Raw genomic sequence first — 18,749 nt, forward strand, 5'->3', positions numbered from 1 at the left:
GCAGTAGTAATACATTGTCCTCTAAGTTCCCTCCTATCTATATCATTACTAATAAAAGTGAAAGTAGTTTTGCAGTAAAGACAGGATTTCACTCTAGGCTGTACTTATCCTATTACCCCCCGTTCACGCCGGTGCGACTTGGCATGCGATTTGCACGCCCTGCGACTTGCAAATTGCATGCCAAGTCTATTGTCCGCAATATGAGCAGTCATATCGGTGCTGTTCCGACTTTTGGTGTGATTTGCATAGACATCTGCTTCAAACGTCTTGCAAATCACACCTGAAATTGGCAGGTCCCACGACTTTGAAATCGTGCGACTTCACTGTAAGTCGCATAATTTCAAAGTCGAGCCTGATGTGAACGGGGGCTTACTCCCGTTAACATCGGTGCGACTTGGTATGCGATTTGCATGCCCTGTGACTTGCAAATTGCATGCCAAGTCGCACCCTATTGTCCACAATTGGAGCGGTCATGTCGGTGCACTTCCGACTTGGTCGGAGCTGCACCGATTTCAAAAGTAGTACATGCACTACTTTTGGTGCGATTTGCATAGACATCTGTATTATCCCTGGTTCACACTGGATGTGACTTGGCATGCGATTTGCATGCCCTGCGACTTGCAAATTGCATGCCAAGTCGCACCCTATTGTCCGCAATTGGAGTGGTCATATTGGTGCGGTTCCGACTTTTGGTGCGATTTGCATAAACATCTGCATCAGACATCTTGCAAATCGCACCTGAAATCAATGTGTCCCTTAACTTTGAAATTGTGCAACTTTACTGTAAGTCGCATGATTTCAAAGTCAGGCCTGATGTGAACGGGAGCTTACCCCAGTTAACATCGGTGCAACTTGGCATTCGATTTGCATGCCCTGTGACTTGCAAATTGCATGCCAAGTCGCACCCTATTGTCCGCAATCATATCGATGCAGTTCTGACTTGGTCGGAGACGCACCGATTTCAAAAGAAATACATGCACTACTTTTGGTGCGATTTGCTTAGACATTTGTAGCAATGTCTTGCAAATCGCACCTGAAATTGGCGGGTCCCCCGACTTTGCAATCGTGAAACTTGACTGTAAGTCGCACGATTTCAAGGTCAGGCTTGATGTGAACGGGGCTTATTAAACTCTTATCACTAGGTAACCACACCCAGCAACCAGAACATGGCAACGCAGCATCACAGTGCGGGTACCTCTTCCGGGGTAGGCGTGTCCTTAGAAGCACGTGTCTCATCACCTGACCGGAAGAGCTCCTTGTAGCTGGGAGCTGAATATGGCATGGTCCGTGTCCCTGGTAGCGAAGTGACAGGTACGGTGCTCAGTCACATGCTGTGTGTAGTAGTGCGGGGAGGACTCCGGTGTAACACATACATGGACTTCGGTAGGAAGAACTATAGTTGTTATAATGCGGTGCTGGGAGATGTAGGCGGGCATGAGATGGGGAGGACAGGAGCAGGACGGCTCGGTGTTGTCATTCGGCACTCAGTTCATGTGTGGAGTCCACTCCGTATTGGTGTCCCCGCTGTGCTTAGTGTGATGTGTGTGGTTATGTCTCCATGTGAGGCTCAGCAATGACTGGAGAGGCTCCCCTGGGTGGTCTGTTTACATGGCACCCAATGGAATGTCCATAGACTTTAAAGTGGAGCTCCACCCAAATGGGGAACTCCTGCTTTAAGTACTAGTCCCCCTCTCCCCATGAGGAATTGGCACCTTTGGGGAGTGGGTACCCGATTTTGGCAGGTACCCGCTTCCACTGCAACTGCCTAGGTCAGTGGTGGGCAACCTTTTTTTTTCAACTGAGCCAAATCTCACCAAAACCACGAATGAAATTTATTTTGAGAGCCACATTTTTAAAACTGAAAATTCATCCCCCCTATAGTAATTCATCCCCCCTATAGTAATTCATCCCCCCTATAGTAATTCATCCCCCATAGTAATTTATCCCCCATAGTAATTCATCCCCCATATAGTAATTCATCCCCCCTATAGTAATTCATCCCCCATATTAATTCATCCCCCCTATAGTAATTCATCCCCCATATAGTAATTCATTCCCCATATTGTGTCAATTCACATACCTTTGCTCCGCGCGTTCCTCTCGCCATGTTCCCGCGCCGTCCCGGTCTTCAGGGCGGACTGTGAGAGGAGAGGAGTTCGTCACGCTGCCCCGCCTACATCCTGACAGCCAATGTTTGCCACGCTCCGCGGGTTGAATTAAAAGGTCCGCCGGGCCGTATGCGGGCCGTAGTTTGCCCATTGCTGGGCTAGCTGCAGAGTCCTGACTTTTGGGGCGGCCGCCCGAGAGGAGAGAGGGGAGCGGGCGCCCGGCACACAGAAGAGCCGCATTAATGTGTGTGAAGAGCCGCGGCTTGCCGACCACTGGCCTAGGTGATCAAAAGTGTAAGTTGTCACCCTCCCTCCCCGTAGTCCTCTGGGCATGTGACAGGTCACAAGGCGCCGCTCCAGCTGCAAGCTGTCACAGCCGGGTGCCCACACTTAGGATGCCAGTGTGGGGGGAGAGAGGAGCTGGTGAACCCGGCTGGTGTGAACACACTGCTGGATTGAGGGACAGGTGAGTGACTGTTTTTTACAAAGGGTATTTGTAGCTGCTGACTTTTTTTTTTTTTGACTAGGGCTCCACTTTAATAGGGCCATGGAGTGCCCACAGAGAATAAAGGATAACAAAATATAAACTCATTTACAGGCAAATCTGAGAAACACTTTTACCTTTCCCACAGGTGTTCCCAAAGTAGAGTGGCAGATTGAAATTTAGGATTAAAGCTGTTTTGTATGCAATGACAGATGAATGAGGCAAAGGAATACCCCTAGGGTATAATAGGAAGCAAGATGTGATCAGGAGTCAGAACCACTCAATATATCAAATAAATGCACTGCAGTTGGCGTGCGTAGTGTGAGACGAGGCACTGCAGTTGGCGTGCGCAGTGTGAGACGAGGCACTGCAGTTGGCGTGCGCAGTGTGAGACGAGGCACTGCAGTTGGCGTGCGCAGTGTGAGACGAGGCACTGCAGTTGGCGTGCGCAGTGTGAGACGAGGCACTGCAGTTGGCGTGCGCAGTGTGAGACGAGGCACTGCAAAAAAAAAAAAATTAGATTGTGCAGTGTGAGATCAGTTGTCCTTTCCCAGTTCCCTCCCCATAGTCTTCTGGGACACGTGACAGGTCCCAGAAGACTACGGGGCTATTCACAAACCTCAGCGCTTCTCGAACATGTGGGCACCCGGCTGTGAATCCGCAAGCTGTCACAGCCGGTTGCCCACATTGAAGATGTCACCGCCAGGGAGAGAAGACAGCCGGTGAAACAAGCAGTGGTGAGGACATGGCTGGACCGAGGGACAGGTAAGTGCCTGTATTTTAAAAGTCAGCAGCTACGGTTTTTGTAGCTGCTGACTTTTTTTTTTCAGCTACTCTTTAATGACACGCTAAACACAGGTAGCAGTCACATGCTTTGTTATATAAGAAACATGCTAAAATACGCATTTCAAAAATATGCAGGGCTCACTACAAAGTAATGTGCATGAGCTACTTTGGCACATTTGTTGAGTGTAGGGCAGCTCATTTAAGTAAATGGACTGCCCTATGCTGTCATGCAAAAAAGCACCAAAATAACACGTCTTCAAGGTATTAATGGGCTTTAATGATAATTGTGGTACTTCTTTGTTCACCTGGATGCCTTATTCCTGTATTTATATTAACAAGAATTTTTGAAAAATGTGCAATTCCAAAAAAACTGTCTAAAAAAAATGTGCATTTCTGGAAAAATGCAGTTAAAAAATTCAGTCCAGAAAATGTGTTTTTGAAAACAAAAATGGTTTAAACAGTGTTCTATTGTGAAAAAAATGCTGTCCAAGAAATGTGTGGTTCCAAAAAAAAAAAACCGTAAAAAAAATGCAAACTTTTGAAAAATGCGGTTTAAATGCTATGTGATTCGTTTCACTGCATCAAACAGTTCCCTTTTCTTTTGTATGAACTTTATTTGAAGTGCACAAAGTGAGAGTTCATGTCACTGTACAGTAGCACTTATATTGGAACTATATTGACAACCACATCAGATCACACTCCCAGTGTGTTTTTTATACGGTGTGGGAAACGCACATGGAATGCAGGTTTCCCACACTGTGTTCCAGTGTGAACTGGCCATTAAAGTGTAACTAAAAGCAAAACTTTTTTTCTTTATGTTGGATGGAGTAAGGGAAGGATATAACCCCTGTCAGTTTATTTTTGTTTTCTCCTCTGTCCCTCTGTCTGAGATTTCCCTTCACTTCCTGTCCCATAGCCAAAACAGGAAGTGAGGAAATCCCTCCAAAGTGATGGAATTCCCAGTTGTCACCAGAATTAGTGTCCACATTGGAAGATTTCCCCCTCTATTACTGTTCTGATGTCAACTCAAAATGTGGGATTTTCTCTTACTTCCAAAAATAATGGTAAACTGGGCAAATAGAGAGGGTGAGTCTTCCTAATGGGGACACAGCAGAAAAACCTGACAGGTGTTCTAATCAATCTGCACTCTATCAAAAACTAAAACAAAGTTTTGCCTTTAGTTATACATTAAAAGATTATTGGATTATTTTTCTAAGGCTGGCCATAGATTATCCAGTTTTCTGTTTTGTTTGGTTTAGATTTACCAAAAACCATATAATATGAGGTCAAACCTAACAACACTTTCAATTGTATCCAATTAGGCAGGCTCTTGCACTACAAAGTTGAAGGTAAATCTAAATGAAATTGTACAGAAAATTGTATAGTGTATGGCCAGCCTTAGCTGGAAAAAAAAACTCCACCACCCTTGTTTCTTTGATTGCCATCACTGAGCAAATGACAAAGGAGGCACATTACTGCCCAACTGATAAAAAAGGAGAGTAGGGGTTGCTTTACTTGCCACTGATGGAAGTGAGGGGTGCTTCAGTGGCCAACAAAAGAAACAGTTGGGTCACCTGACTGTCCACTGACAGAGCTGTGCATGGCAGCCAATCAGCTTCTAACATCAGCTTGTTTAATTAACCATTTCAATACTGGACACTTCTACACCCTTCCTGCCCAGGCCAATTTTTAGCTTTCAGCGCTATCACACTTTGAATGACACAAGCGTGGTTATGCTGCACCCCAACTACATGTTTATCATTTTTTTCACACAGATGGAGCTTTTTTTTTGGTGGTATTTAATAATCATTGGGTTTTTATTTTTTGCTAAATAAACGGCAAAAAGACTGAAAAAATCTGAAAAGAATCACTTTTTTGTTTTTATTATAAAATGTTGCAAATAGATAATTATTCTTCATAAATGTAGGCCAAAATGTATTCTGCGGCATGTCTTTTAAAATACTCTATATCAGTGTATATTATTTAGTCTGTAGGAAAGTTAGAGGGTCCACAAACTATGGTATACACTATATTGCCAAAAGTGTTGGGACCGCCCTCCAAATCATTGGATTCAGGTGTTCCAATTACCTCCAAGACCTCAATTGTATAAAGTCAAGCACCTAGGCATGCAGACTACTTCTATAAACATTTGTGGAAGAATGGGTCACCCTCAGGAGTCTGCAGAATCAATAGATAAAGACCTCCAAACTTCATGTGGCCTTCAGACTAGCACAACAACAGTGCATAGAGAGCTTCATGAAATGGGCTTCCATGGCCGAGCAGCTGCAATGCAAAGTGGATGCAGTGGTGTAAAGCACGCTGCCACTGGACTCTAGAGCAGTGGAGACGTGTTCTGTGGAGTGACCAATCATGCTTCTCTGTCTGGTAAGCTGATGCATATATCTGGGTTTTGCGGTTGCCAGGAAAACAGAACTTGCCTGACTGCATTGTGCCAAGTTTGATGGAACGGGGGATTATGGTGTGGGTTTCTTTTTCAGGGGTTGGGCTTGGCCCCTTAGTTCCAGTGAAGGTAACTCTTAAGGCGTCAGCATACCAAGGCATTTTGGACAATTTTTCCCCCAACTTTCTAGGAACAGTTTGGGGATGGCTCCTTCCTGTTCCAACATGACTGCGCACCAGTGCACAAAGCAAGGTCCACGTAGACATGGATGAGCGAGTTTGGGGAGGAGGAACTTTACTGACCTGCACTGTCCTGACCGCAACTCGGTAGAACACCTTTGAGATGAATTAGAGTGGAGACTGCGAGCCAGACCTTCTCATCAGACAGTGCCTGACCTCACAGATGCACTTCTGGAAGAATGGTCAGACATTCCCATAGATACACTCCTAAACCTTGTGGACAGCCTTCCCAGAAAAGTTGAAGCTGTTATAGCTGCAAAGGGTGGGCCAACTCAATATTGAACCCTACGGACTAAGACTGGGATGCCATTAAAATTCAAGTGCGTGTAAAGGCAGGCGGCCCAATGTTTGTCAATATAGTGTATATCTGAACGTTAATCAGTCCTGATGTACTGACGGCCTATCTCATTTCTTGATGCCCAAAAATGTATGAACGATACAGAGATCCCCCAAATAACCCCTTTGTGGAAAGTAGACAGTCCAAGGTATTTGGTAAGAGGCATGACGAGTTTTTTGAAGTTGTCATTTTTGCTTTTTTTTTTTTTTTTTTTTTATATACTGTCCTCAGTGCAGTACGGCATCATCACATAAATGTTGTGATGGTGATCAGGGACACAGACTGATGACAGGACAAATTTCTTTTCTTTTTTTACAGTACAATTTTTTTTTTTTTTTTTTTTTTTTAATTCCGTGACCAGAGCAATATAATGTTACCATATTAACATTGTACTACTCTGGGAAAGTGATCAGGATTTGTTTTTACACATGATGATTGCTTATAGCAGTGAATTTCATTGAATGTCATTGAATGAAATCGATTCATTCAGCTTTTGTTATGATTAGTTGTGATTGGCCACAGTTAATCACATGGTACAGATGGGCTGTGATTGACCAATCACAACTAACACCACAATTGTAACAATGAAGGGCATGAATTGAAGCCATTCATTGTTTACAATTGTCATGTGATCTGCTGTGATTGGTCACAGCGATCACATTGTACCGGCAGCGTGCCAATACACTGAGCAGTCATCGGCAGTGGACACAGCTGGTGACAGAATGCGCCCGCAGCGCGGCCCGTTGTGGGAGGACGTCATTTGACATCCACCCAGAACAACGAAATTCCTGCCTGGTCTATAGCAATTTGAGTAGTTAAGCTTTTACAATAAAACCTGGAAGCTGATTGGCTTCTGCGCAGGTCTGCACCAGATCTGGCACTCTGCAGTTTTAGTAAATTATTCCCAATGCTACTAGAACATGAGGATGATACAGTGTGAACAGCACATGAGGGGAAACAATGTGATTAGAACATGAATTGGGAACAGTACGTGCAGAGCGCTACAATGTGACAAGAACAAGGAAAGGATAAAATGTGAACACAACACAGAGGGGGATGCAATGTCACTAGAACAGGGAACTAGAGATATAAAGGGAACAGAACATGAGGATAAAGTGTGACCAGAAGGGGGTTACGATGGGAACAGAACATACAGAGGAATAGTGTGACCAGGATATGAAAAGGGGATGCACTGAAATTTCGGCAGCCAAAACATATTGGGTGAAAATAGCCCTATTGGCAATTTGCCAATAGGAACATTTTAGCCGATACAGGTGCCAATAGGGGGCTGTGTGTACTGCTTATGGGGGGGGGGCGGTGGAGAAAGGCAGGAGAGGAGCAGTGTATACAGTGAGATACAGCTAAATGTCACTGACGGTTTTTAAATGTAATTATCAGCTTTTTTTTTCCCCCCTTCACTATAGCTCTAAGAAGGAGTTGTCATTCTCCCCGCGTCTAAAGGGAAACTAAGGGGCGGGGTCTGAAAATATATAATGTTGGTAAAATGTGTTAAACATACAAGGTGCTTATCCCAAAATTGCAGAGCCATAAAAAACAGAGAGAGAAGAAAAAGACATTTTAAGCACCAAAACTTAAAAAGAAAAAAAGATCTTATATAAATAAATACAAATTTATTGAACATAGTGCATCAATGAAAAAACATAGACACAAGTAATGTCACTGGGTGACTCCGCCCCTTTGCTTCCCTTAGCGGCGGGGAGAATTGACAGTTCCTTCTCGGAGATATAGTGAAGAAAAAATAGCCGGCAATTGCATTGAAAAACAATGCCCATTTGTAAATGTAATTACTGGCTTTTTTTCCCCCTTTGCTATAGCTCCAAGAATGAGCTGTCATTCTCCCCACTGCTAAAGGAAACTAAGGGGTGGGGTCACTGGGTGATACCGCCCCTTTCCTTTAGCAGCTGGGATATTAGAATATTGGTGGGGGAGCTGTCGTCCTGACCAGGACATATGGGGGGGGGGGGGATACAATGTCACCAGAACTTGGAGAAAGATATAATGTGAGCAGAACAAGAGGGAGGTTAAATTGTGACAAGAATTGGGGAAGAGAGGAACTTTGCATGCCAGTCACACTCCTGTCTGTATCCTTCCGATAACTGCCAGTCTCCTGGTGATCACTGCCACTTTTTTTGCAATCTGTGCCCCAAAGAGGGATTTATTTCACTTATTGTCTCATGACACAACAGGAAGTAAGAGGAGATTTTAGATTTTCCTTTCTGATGACCATTGTCATCCAGCCATAAAGTGAGGGGAAATTGAATTTGTCACCACAGCAAGATGTAAACATTAATTGTGCAATAGGAACAATTGCTTGTGTAAATGAGAATTCCTTTCATTGTGGTAAGATTTCCTCTCATTTTCTGTTGTCTTCAAGACCACAGGTGAAGGGAAATCTCTCCAGCTGAACACAAACGCCAATAGTTTGTCTGATATGGGTTTTAACCCTTCCCTACTCTATCCAAAAGTAAAAAAACACCCACCCACTCTGTGCATATGCTAGAGATTAGAATGCTGGAAGGCTGGCGAGTTAATGCTGATACTGGGGGAACAGGAGAGCTGAGCTGTAAAATTTGACAATGAGTTACTCCACAGTGCCTGCAGCTAAGGAGGTAAGTGGGGTCTTAGTTAAAGCAGAACTCCAGGTAAAAATGTATTTTTTTTTTTGCCCGTGCAGTGCGAGCATGGTTCGGGGAAGCAGCACTGAGAGAGAGCAGGGGCCAGCAGCACTGAAAGTTGTAAATTGCAAGTGCCTGAGTAAGCATTTTAACAAATTGTTTGCTTGGCGAATACTGTGCTTAGTGTTTTAAACTAAACAATGCGGAGGGTTTAACCACGTGCCCCACTTCATGACCAGGCTATTTTGTGCGATACGGCACTGCATTACTTTAACTGACAATTGCGTGGTCATGCAACTCTGCACCCAAATGAAATTTATGTCCTTTTTTTTTTTTTTCCCCCTCAAATAGGGCTTTCTTTCACTGGTATTTGATTTTTTTTTTTTTTTTGCACTATAAACAATAAAAGACCAACAATTTTGAAAAAAAATATATATATATTTTTGACTTTTTGCTATAAATCCTATCCAGTAAAAAAAAATTTAAAACTCAAATTTTGCCGTAAATTTAGGCCAAAATGAATTCTGCTACATGTCTTTGCTAAAACAAATCCCTACATGTGTAAATTTATTGGTTTACGTGAAAGTTATAGTATCTACAAATGGCGGTGTATATATACTCAGTAAAATATGGGTGCAGCGCTAAATAGTTAAATAATGTATAAATTAGTCCACTAGTGCAGATAAATCAGTTCAAGTAATAAATCCAAGGGTAGTGAGATCAGCAGCAGATAGACTTGTGACACCAGTCAATAGTTAAAGTGCGCACTCGCCGGAAGCGCATAGGTAATGCGCATGTATTATAATAACCACCAAGGTATCTCTAGGTAGGCGGGATAGGTAGGTGAACTTCCTTCCTTCTGTGGTATGGTCATCAAGCCTTGGGAATTGATAAGAATCTGCTGGATCCAGAGGTCCCCTTAAGGATGGATTAGGATGGAGATAGATAGATAGATATAGATATATATAGATATATATATATATAAAAATCACCCCAGTGGTGATCCAGTACCATAAAAGAAAGCTCTATTTGTGTGAAAAAAATTATATAAATTTCTTTTGGCTACAGTGTTGCATGACTGCGCAATTGCCAGTTAAAATAGCAATGTGCTGAATAGGAAAAAATGCATTGGTCATGAAGGAGATAAAACCTTCTGGAGCTCAAGAGATTAATTAACAAAGCCTTAGCTCCTGAACTTCGGCACGTGACTGTATTTTTCATATCTCAATTGACTCAACTACAAATGTTAATCATTTTAAAGAAAACATATAGGATCCTTATCATGGTGTGTTAGCATTTTGAACTTAAAGTGGTAGTAAAGTTCCAGGAGAAAAAAAAAAAAAGTTTCCCCCTGCAAGATAAAATCATAATATGCTAGATTATGGATGACTTCCCTTTAAAGCGAAGCCCTCCAGCAGTGCTCTGTCACCGCTGAGAAGGCTTCTATCTTCACCCGGTCTTCCTTCCAGGTTTGTGAGCTCAGGCTGTCTGACTGGCCAGGCCACGACAACATAATTCCTGCGCATGCACACGGGAGCCCAGGGCACGGCACAGGGCCCTGAAGGAACGGCACGGGTCTGATGAGGATGCTGCTGCTGGAATATCTCCCAAACAGTGCACATTGTAAATACTTTGCACAGAGAAACTATTGTATTATTGGTTTGCTGATTCTTTACTTCAAATACTTTTAAACTTCAATTTCCTTTAAACAAATTCTTTGTTGTGAAAATTGGTCTCTTGCATTTTGTTTTTTTGTCTAATAAAATAAAGATACTGTACAAGTTTGAGAATGTTTTGCTTGTGGTGGCGATACTGTAGTTCCTTTGTAGGTGATGCTGTTTTCTTAGGCAGATACATATTTTTGCTGGAAAGGCCAAACCGAGTAGAATTTTGCACTAAATTTGATATTGAAAATTGAGCATTTTAATAAAACCTCTGTCATTATGGAAAAACACAAATTCTGATTATCATAGGTCAATTCATGAGTCTGTATGTAATGGCTGTACTTGAAGGGGACATGCCTCCTCACGCCTGATTTAAACCTCTAATTGCCATACTAATGTGTCGCAATCGCCTGCATTGCACAGTAGTCATGGGTTTAAATAAGGTGAGGAGGAAGCAACATATCGCTTCCTCACCACCTATCTAACACACTCGGGTTGCTTTTCATAGGAGCAGCAGTGAGCCGCAAGTTGCATTTTGCAGCAGGACTCTTAGGTAAATTTGTAGGTAACTTTTTGGGGGTTTCTTTTGCATTCAGTAGTTTTTTGGTACGCATTCAGAAAGTGCACCAAACCTGCAGGATACAATAGAAGTCTATGGCTAAGTGCAACAAACTTGCAGGTTCACTGCACTGCACTCGCGCTGTGGCTAAATCGCAACGCATCAGTGTGAAAGCAGCCCTATGCTATTATTCCCGGTGCATTGCTTCACAATGACCTGAAGATCTCTTCTTTCCTGCTGCTGGCACCACTCTGGAGACCGCTAGCCAGGATAAGAGGTGGAGTGCAGTTGGTATCACTCCACATCGGACAGAAGGCAGCACTAGAGAGGAGCTCCAGCTTTACAAGTAGTCCATCTGCATCCTCTGGGATGGTGGGTCACCAAGCCCAGACTGCAATCTACCAGTCACCTGCCCACGATCTACTGGTTGCTGTCCCCCCGCACTAAAAGGAATGAGAATGGAATGCCCATAGACTAGGTTGGTGGAATACCTATTGACAATAATGGAAGAGAAGGTATTGCTCACAGAGAATAATGGAAAACAAAATATTCTCATTTTCAGGTATAGCTGAGAAACACTCTATCTAACCTTTCTCATAGGTGTTCCCAAAGTAGAGTAGCAGATTGTAAGATTTGAAATTATTAAGGATTACAGCTGCTTTGTATGGAATGACATAGGTTAATGACACAATGGAACGCCCATATAATATAACGGCAAGTAAAACATGAATTTATTTGCAGGCAAATCTAAGAAACAGCAATTTATAAAGGGGAAGCAAGATGTGATGTAAACTCAGAACCACTCAACATATCAAGTCCTTCGCAGATGTACTCCCCAAGTTCAGTGGTGATAGGTGAAGTGGGATTATTATTGTGTTTTCTATGAAATGACAAAAGGGAATTCCAATAGAGTATTGAGGGAAGCAAAGCAAGATGTGAATTTATTTGCAGACAAATCTGTGTCAAGCAGCAAATTAACCTTTACCACATGGTGTTCCCCAAGTAGAGTAGCAGATTGTAATATTGAGATTAATTTAGATTATAGCTGTTTTTATGAAATGACAAAGGTGATTGACAGAATGGAATGCCCATAGGGTATAATGTGAAGCAAGATGTGACTTGATATCAAAACGATTAGACAAATCCAATAAATCTTTAGCAGACATACTTTTCAAGTTCAGTGTTGATGTTTAAAATTGATATTAAAGGATTTTTTTTTAATAATAATGCCTCTGCAGGGGTTTTGCACAGAGAAGCCCGGATCCTCTTCTTCTTGGGTCTGCTGCAGGTGCTCCTGACCCCTCCCTCCTGTCGGATGCTCCTAGAGCAAGCAACTTGCTGCTCCGTGTGTCCTTTCACACACATGGAACTGTGGCTTGGCCCCTCCCCCTCTCTCCATTGGCTCACTGGCTGTGATTAAGAGCAGTGGGAGCCAATGAGGAGTACCAGGATTTCCGAGACTCCATTGCACATCGCCCGATCGAGAGGGGGCTTAGGTGTGTATTAGGGGGGCTGGGGGAGCTGCTGCACACAGAACGTTTTTGTTCTTTTTACCTTCATGCACAGAATGAAAACCTTGAACCTTTACAACCACTTTAACCTCTTGACGCCAACGTAACACAAATATGCAGCCTCACAGAACTGGGCTTTTTTCCATGTGGCTGTATATTTGCATACCTGTCTTGGTGCTGGGAGCGCACTCCCAGTACAAAGACCGGAGTATTGCTGAGCGCCACGACTCCCATTCTAACAATCGGGACCTGGGACTCCTGATTCCAGGTCACATGATCGCTGTGATAGCCTCTGGTTGGCTATCACAGTGATCAGTCACTATGAAGCCTGTCCCCTTGTGTTTTTTTTCTCTCTGAATGGAGGAGAGAGATACATTGTATCTCTCTCCTTGCAGAGAGAAAAAAAAAACCTGTTTTGTAAAATAAATAAATATTACATAAGTTTAAAAAATACCTAGATCAAGGTTTGATCCAGTTCAATGCCAGGGTTAGTGTTTGGGTCAAGGTCAAAGGTCAGGATTTTTAAATTGGTATCAGTGTCAGTTATTGTCAGTGTATTTTTAGGTAAAGAAAACAAAATGCGCGCTATTGTTTCTGGGCTGCAGTACAGGTACAAACAACAAATAACATACACATATATAGTATCGCTGCAATTTCCAAGAGTTGGAAAATTTATTTTGGGCTGTTCGTTGGTGGTAGGTTATGGTAGTAACAAGAAACGCACAGCTAAATTAAAAAAAAAAAAGATTTTTTTTTTTTTTACTATTTTGGGCAAGTTTTCCTTTGATAATAAATGAAAAATCAGAAGATATCCATTTACATTTACCACCAAATGAAAGCCCAATTTGTCCTTAAAAAAACAAGGTATAATTCACCTGGATGTACAAAGTAGTGATGATATGTACAGTATTACTAACCTGACAAAAACCTTGCAAAATTGTGCTTAGGCCTTAAGATTTGTTTTACCCTTAGGCGTGAAGGGCATAAGTAGGATTATCATTGTTTTCTATGCAAGGACGAGGTGATTGACCAAGGGGAATGCCCATAGAAATTAGTAGGAAGCAAAATATAAACTCATTTGTAGGCACATCTGAGAAACGCAGCAATTGAACCTTTCTCACAGATGTTCCTCAAGTAGAATAGCAGTTAGTAAATTCAAATTATTTGAGGTTATAGCTGTTTTCTGTGGAAGGACAGATGAATGACACAAAGGAATGTCCATAGATTATTATGGGAAGCAAGATGTGACTTGACATCAGAATCTTTCGATATATCAAATAAATTCTTAGCAGAAATCTCCAAGTTCAGTGGCAATGTTTACAATTGAGACTAAGTAGGATTATAATTGTTTTCCTTGGAAGGATAAAGGTGAATGACAGAAGGGAATGCACATTTATTTATTACAGGTACTTGTATAGCACCATCAATTTACACAGCGATTTACATGTTTGTGTGTATACATATTACAATATTCACATCAGAGTATAATGGGAAGCAAAATGTGAATTTATTTGTAGACAAATCTCCTTTACCATATGGAGTTCACCAAGTAGAGTAGCAGATTGTAAGATTGAATTTATTTGGAATTATAGTTGTTTTCTGTGGAATGACAAAAGGGAATGCCCATAGAGTAGTGGTGCACGAAATGTAAATTGTGGTGCTGAAATCGTAAATTAAGGATGCACTTGACCGAAAACCGAAATGTCTGTGTATATGGGGGTGGGGAGGCTTAATTTTTTTTTTTTTTACTTTTTAATGTGTGTTTTTATTTTTAACTTATGATTTTATTTCTATCACATAGGGGACCAATAGTCCCCTATGTTATAGCATTTAAGTGACAGGTCCTCTTTGTAGGGGGGAAAAGGGGGGGGGGGGCAATGTATGCAAGGAGGTGGCAAGAGAGGAGCAGTGTATTCAGCGAGTGAGCATTGTATACAGACAAGGGTCCCTTACTTGCCGCCACTAAATGCCATTTCTGTTTTTTTCTGGTTTCTACCATTTCTGGTTTTCATTCTTCACTTTATAGCACTGAGAAGGAGTTGTCATTCACCCTGAAGCTTAAGTAAACAAAGGGGCGGGGTCACTTGGTGACCCCTACCCCTTTGTTTACTTTAGCGGTGGAGCGAATGACAGCTCCTTCTCAGAGCTATAAAGTGAAGAATAAAAAGGCTGATAATGACATTTAGTGGCAGTAAGTGAAGGGCAAGCTGGATGACAAGTTGTCCAAGAACGTTGTTCTCTCCCCTTCATTCGCTATGTGATGCCCGTTTGTGTCCTTGCTATATAAGCCAGTTATAGACTTGGGAGGTGGCCATCTTTTTATTTGCAAGTAAGTGAAGGGAGCCTTGCCTGTATACACTGCTACCTCACTATGTACACTGCTTACCCCTTCTCCTACCTTTCTCTGCCCTCCCTCCCCCATCTGCAATACACATAGGCCCCTCCAAACCCCTCCGGCCAAGTAGTTAGTCCGCCCCTCTGGCTGCAATTATCAGTGTAGCAAACTAGCTCATCAGAGTTGGACGCAGAGCTCCCCTTTTCCTTTTCTTTTAGTGGAAGTATTCCTCAGCCCTCATTCCCTACCCCCCTCCCTTCCTGAGAGGCAAACGTTATCTCCTGAGTGACAGATGGTGGGGGGTCAACACAGGCTAGGCATTCCTAGTTTGGTCCCAGCCCTCTGTATAAGTGGAACCTTTTTCACCCATCATAAAAACAGATAATGCAGTTTCTCCCCGGACTTGAAAGTTAATTGAACATTCCTCAAGTCAGGCTTTCCCCCGATGTTTCATGTCATGGATTATGACAGATGTGGGTTCTAACTCAGCGTTCTCCTGACCCCTCCCAACACAGCGTAGCGAGAGCAATCCCCCCTTTCAGAGGGATTTTTAAAAAAGAGACAGGCTAGCAAGCCTAGAGTTTAGTTTTTAACACATCTCCTCAGCTGAACATCGTAAAAAAAGGAGATCAAAGAATCATCCTGCTCTGCAACTTGGATCTGCAAACCAAGGCTTATGGGCAAGTAACTTAACCCTGTAACTTTCTTCCTAATATCTCTTTGCTGTATCTATATATATATATATATATATATATATATATATATATATATATATATATTTCGTGACATCTCTTTGTAAATATTGTATTGCACCTGTTTGACTTTTAGTAATAAATCTTTCTTTCTGAAAGTGTTAAACTGTTTTAAGTGCTTACTTGCATTTCACGAATTCCTGCCTTTTGAAGAGACGCTACTGTGTTTGTTTACTCCCTGCCCAATTGGCCTGAAGTTGACCATATTGGACAGGTGACTTTTCAATCATTATAGTGTATTTCTGACAGAGATTTTCCGTCTTCTCTGTACCAAAGACGGTGGTGGCAGTTTGAAAGGGTTAGTTGCGTAATTAACCCGACCCAGTAACAAGCGCATTCAGGCTGCAGGCACCAATTGTAGCCCATTAGCTGGACAATCGCTGTGCTGGGTGGGGTCTTGTTACGCGCGTCACACGTACGATTGTCGCATGTTGGTGGCGGCGACCGTGCGATCCGTGACAATCAGCACCTGTATCGGCTCACTTTCTTTCCTGTTGGCAAAATGCTGATAAGGCTATTTTCGGCTATTATGTTTCAGCCACTGAAATTTTGGTGCAACCCTGTCATGGAGAATAATGGGAAGCAAGATGTGACTAAATATTATACACTGATTTGGGTATTTTTACCAAAGAAAAGTAGCAGAATACATTTTGGCTTAAATTTATGAAGAAATATTTATTTGCAACATTTTTTTTTTTTTTACAGAAACAAAGAAAATTTTAGGTTTTTTTTCCCAAACTTTTCAGTATTTTTTTTTCTTTTTTTCTCTTTATATAGCAAAAAATAAAAAACCCAGTGATGATTAAATACCACCAAAAGAAAGCTCTATCGGTCTCAAAGAATGATACAAATTTAATGTAGGGGTTATCATCAACAGAAATTTATTTTTCTTATTGAAACATTGTATTTTGCGCGTTGCCTGTTCCGGCCCAAAAGGGCTGCAATGTTTGTATGGGATGGAGGGGGGGAATGGATGTATATCTTCTCTGTACTGAGTTGTAACTTCTTATGAAAAAATGAATAAACACTATTGGAAAACAAATTTAATTTGGGTACAGTGTAATTGTCATACAAAATGTAACCGTTAAAATCTGAAAATTGGCCTGGGTAGAAAGTGGGTGAACGTGTCCGGTATTGAAGTGGTTAAAAAATAGTTACGAGGAAAACATTTGTTCTGGTAATTTTTGAAGACTTTATTTTAACAATTCTACTAATAAAAATGCAAAACAGGTTATTTTGTTACAAGTAAAACAACTTTAAACCATAAAAACCAATACAGAGATTGCCAAATATTTCCAACATAAAATGCAGTTAAAAGTATTTGAATCCAAGAAAAGGAGGTGGGGTTATAACACAAGGAAAACTCATACAAATGAGCGCAGAGAGGCCACTCCAGGTGGAAACATGTGAACAGTTAATCATGAGCTCACCACTGCTGCCTTGTTAATCATTTGCATGATGAAGAGAACTGGAAAAAAAGGCGATGTGGAAAATGCTCTCAGACAAGCACCTTAGTGGAGGTGCATCTTTATTGGGTGAGATAAAGTAGCAAGTATAATAAAATTAACCAGCCTGAAGTGGACAGTGTGATTCCAATGGACGGCCCGTCCGCTCTGAGGGGAGCTGAGATCAAAGAATGCTCCTGTCGGCTTCAAATCACGTGGTGTCAGCGCACCAGCGTCCTGGGTGGTGTCATCATGGCAAACGAAGGCAGTGTCCGGCGTTGGCTTCAGCTGGGAGCATATGTGGGGTTACCAAGACGACATGTTTCGCGCAGTTGCGCTTTGTCAAGTCCTTGACAAATTTTATTATACTTGCTACTTTATCTCACCCAATAAAGATGCACCTCCACTAAGGTGCTTGTCTGAGAGCATTTTCCACAGGGGTTATAACACAAACCCATTCAGCTGGGGGGGGGGGGGGGGGAACGACAGCCTTTTCTATCTACACGTCTGCCTATGGTAGCTGTGCTTGTCTCACTCAACATACACCTGGTCCTGGAGCTGAGCAACAATGGTTTGAGAATGTGGTTTGGGGGGGGGGGTGCGGAGGCTTTTGGACTGTAATCAATATGCGATATACAAGTTGCCATCTCCTCCTTGTACACTCTACATAGATTGTCATCACACATACAAGCACATAGGTTGCCGTCATCTCACACACACAGAACACAGTGTATAGGTTGTCGTTTCCTCCCTGTACACAATTCCTGGGTTGTCAACAGCTTGCACACAGAATGCAGTACACAGGTTGTCACCCCCTCACACATGGTATATGGTTTAAACACACACAGAACACAGGTTGTCACACCCCCCAGCAGCAAGCAGCTCCAGTCTAGGGGCTCCCCCAACTCAGCATTCATTAACTCGGGCGCCAGAGTGTTTTTTTTTTTTTTTTTTTTTTTATGTTTTTAGTCACAGTGCTATACAATTACAATGTTCCGTAAACTGAAGTGTAGTTTGTCATCTGTTTTCTGCTAATAGATATTTCCATTTAAGGTTATGTCTTGTTGACAAGCATTGAAATGTACATATTGTGCAACTGTTCTGAAGTCTTCATATATTGCTTGTTACTTTTTACAGCTGATTCCAGAAATGCCTCTTGTGGTGTTGTGTGGATTCCCCTGCAGTGGGAAGAGTAAGAAAGCCCTGGATCTAAAAAAGCACCTGGAGCAGATTGGAAGAAAGGTTTATATAATTGGAGACCATACCCTTGCTGTTGATAAGAATTCTGTGTATGCAGGTAGGGATTCCTAAGTACCTGGACACACAAGTACCTTGAAACAAAGCTGACTGTGGGATGTAAATGGGGTTCCATCAAAACAAAAGGCAAGCATGCCTTGTGGTAAACAAAGGAACAATTTATTTAAAGGATAAGTTCTTCTTTTTAACAAAATGTTGCAGGTAAAAAAATAATGTGCATTTATTATTTTATTGT

General features: G+C 42.1%; 1 protein-coding gene across 3 annotated transcripts in view; it reads left to right on the forward strand.

Annotated features, from left to right (window-relative positions):
* Positions 1-1,211: 1,211 nt before the first annotated feature.
* The window catches only part of KTI12 (KTI12 chromatin associated homolog), a 54,638-nt gene continuing 37,100 nt past the window's right edge, over positions 1,212-18,749 (forward strand). For all 3 annotated transcript variants that reach the window (XM_089655280.1, XM_089655282.1, XM_089655281.1), the window contains exons 1-2: positions 1,212-1,311; positions 18,395-18,554. In XM_089655280.1, coding sequence (XP_089511406.1) covers positions 18,407-18,554 — 148 coding nt within the window. In that variant the 5' untranslated portion in view covers positions 1,212-1,311; positions 18,395-18,406. The remainder of the gene's footprint in view (positions 1,312-18,394; positions 18,555-18,749) is intronic.

Source organism: Staurois parvus, unplaced genomic scaffold (genome assembly GCF_062004578.1).
Source record: "Staurois parvus isolate SC_StPar_1 unplaced genomic scaffold, SC_StPar_1.0 ptg000832l, whole genome shotgun sequence".
Lineage (NCBI taxonomy): Eukaryota > Metazoa > Chordata > Amphibia > Anura > Ranidae > Staurois > Staurois parvus.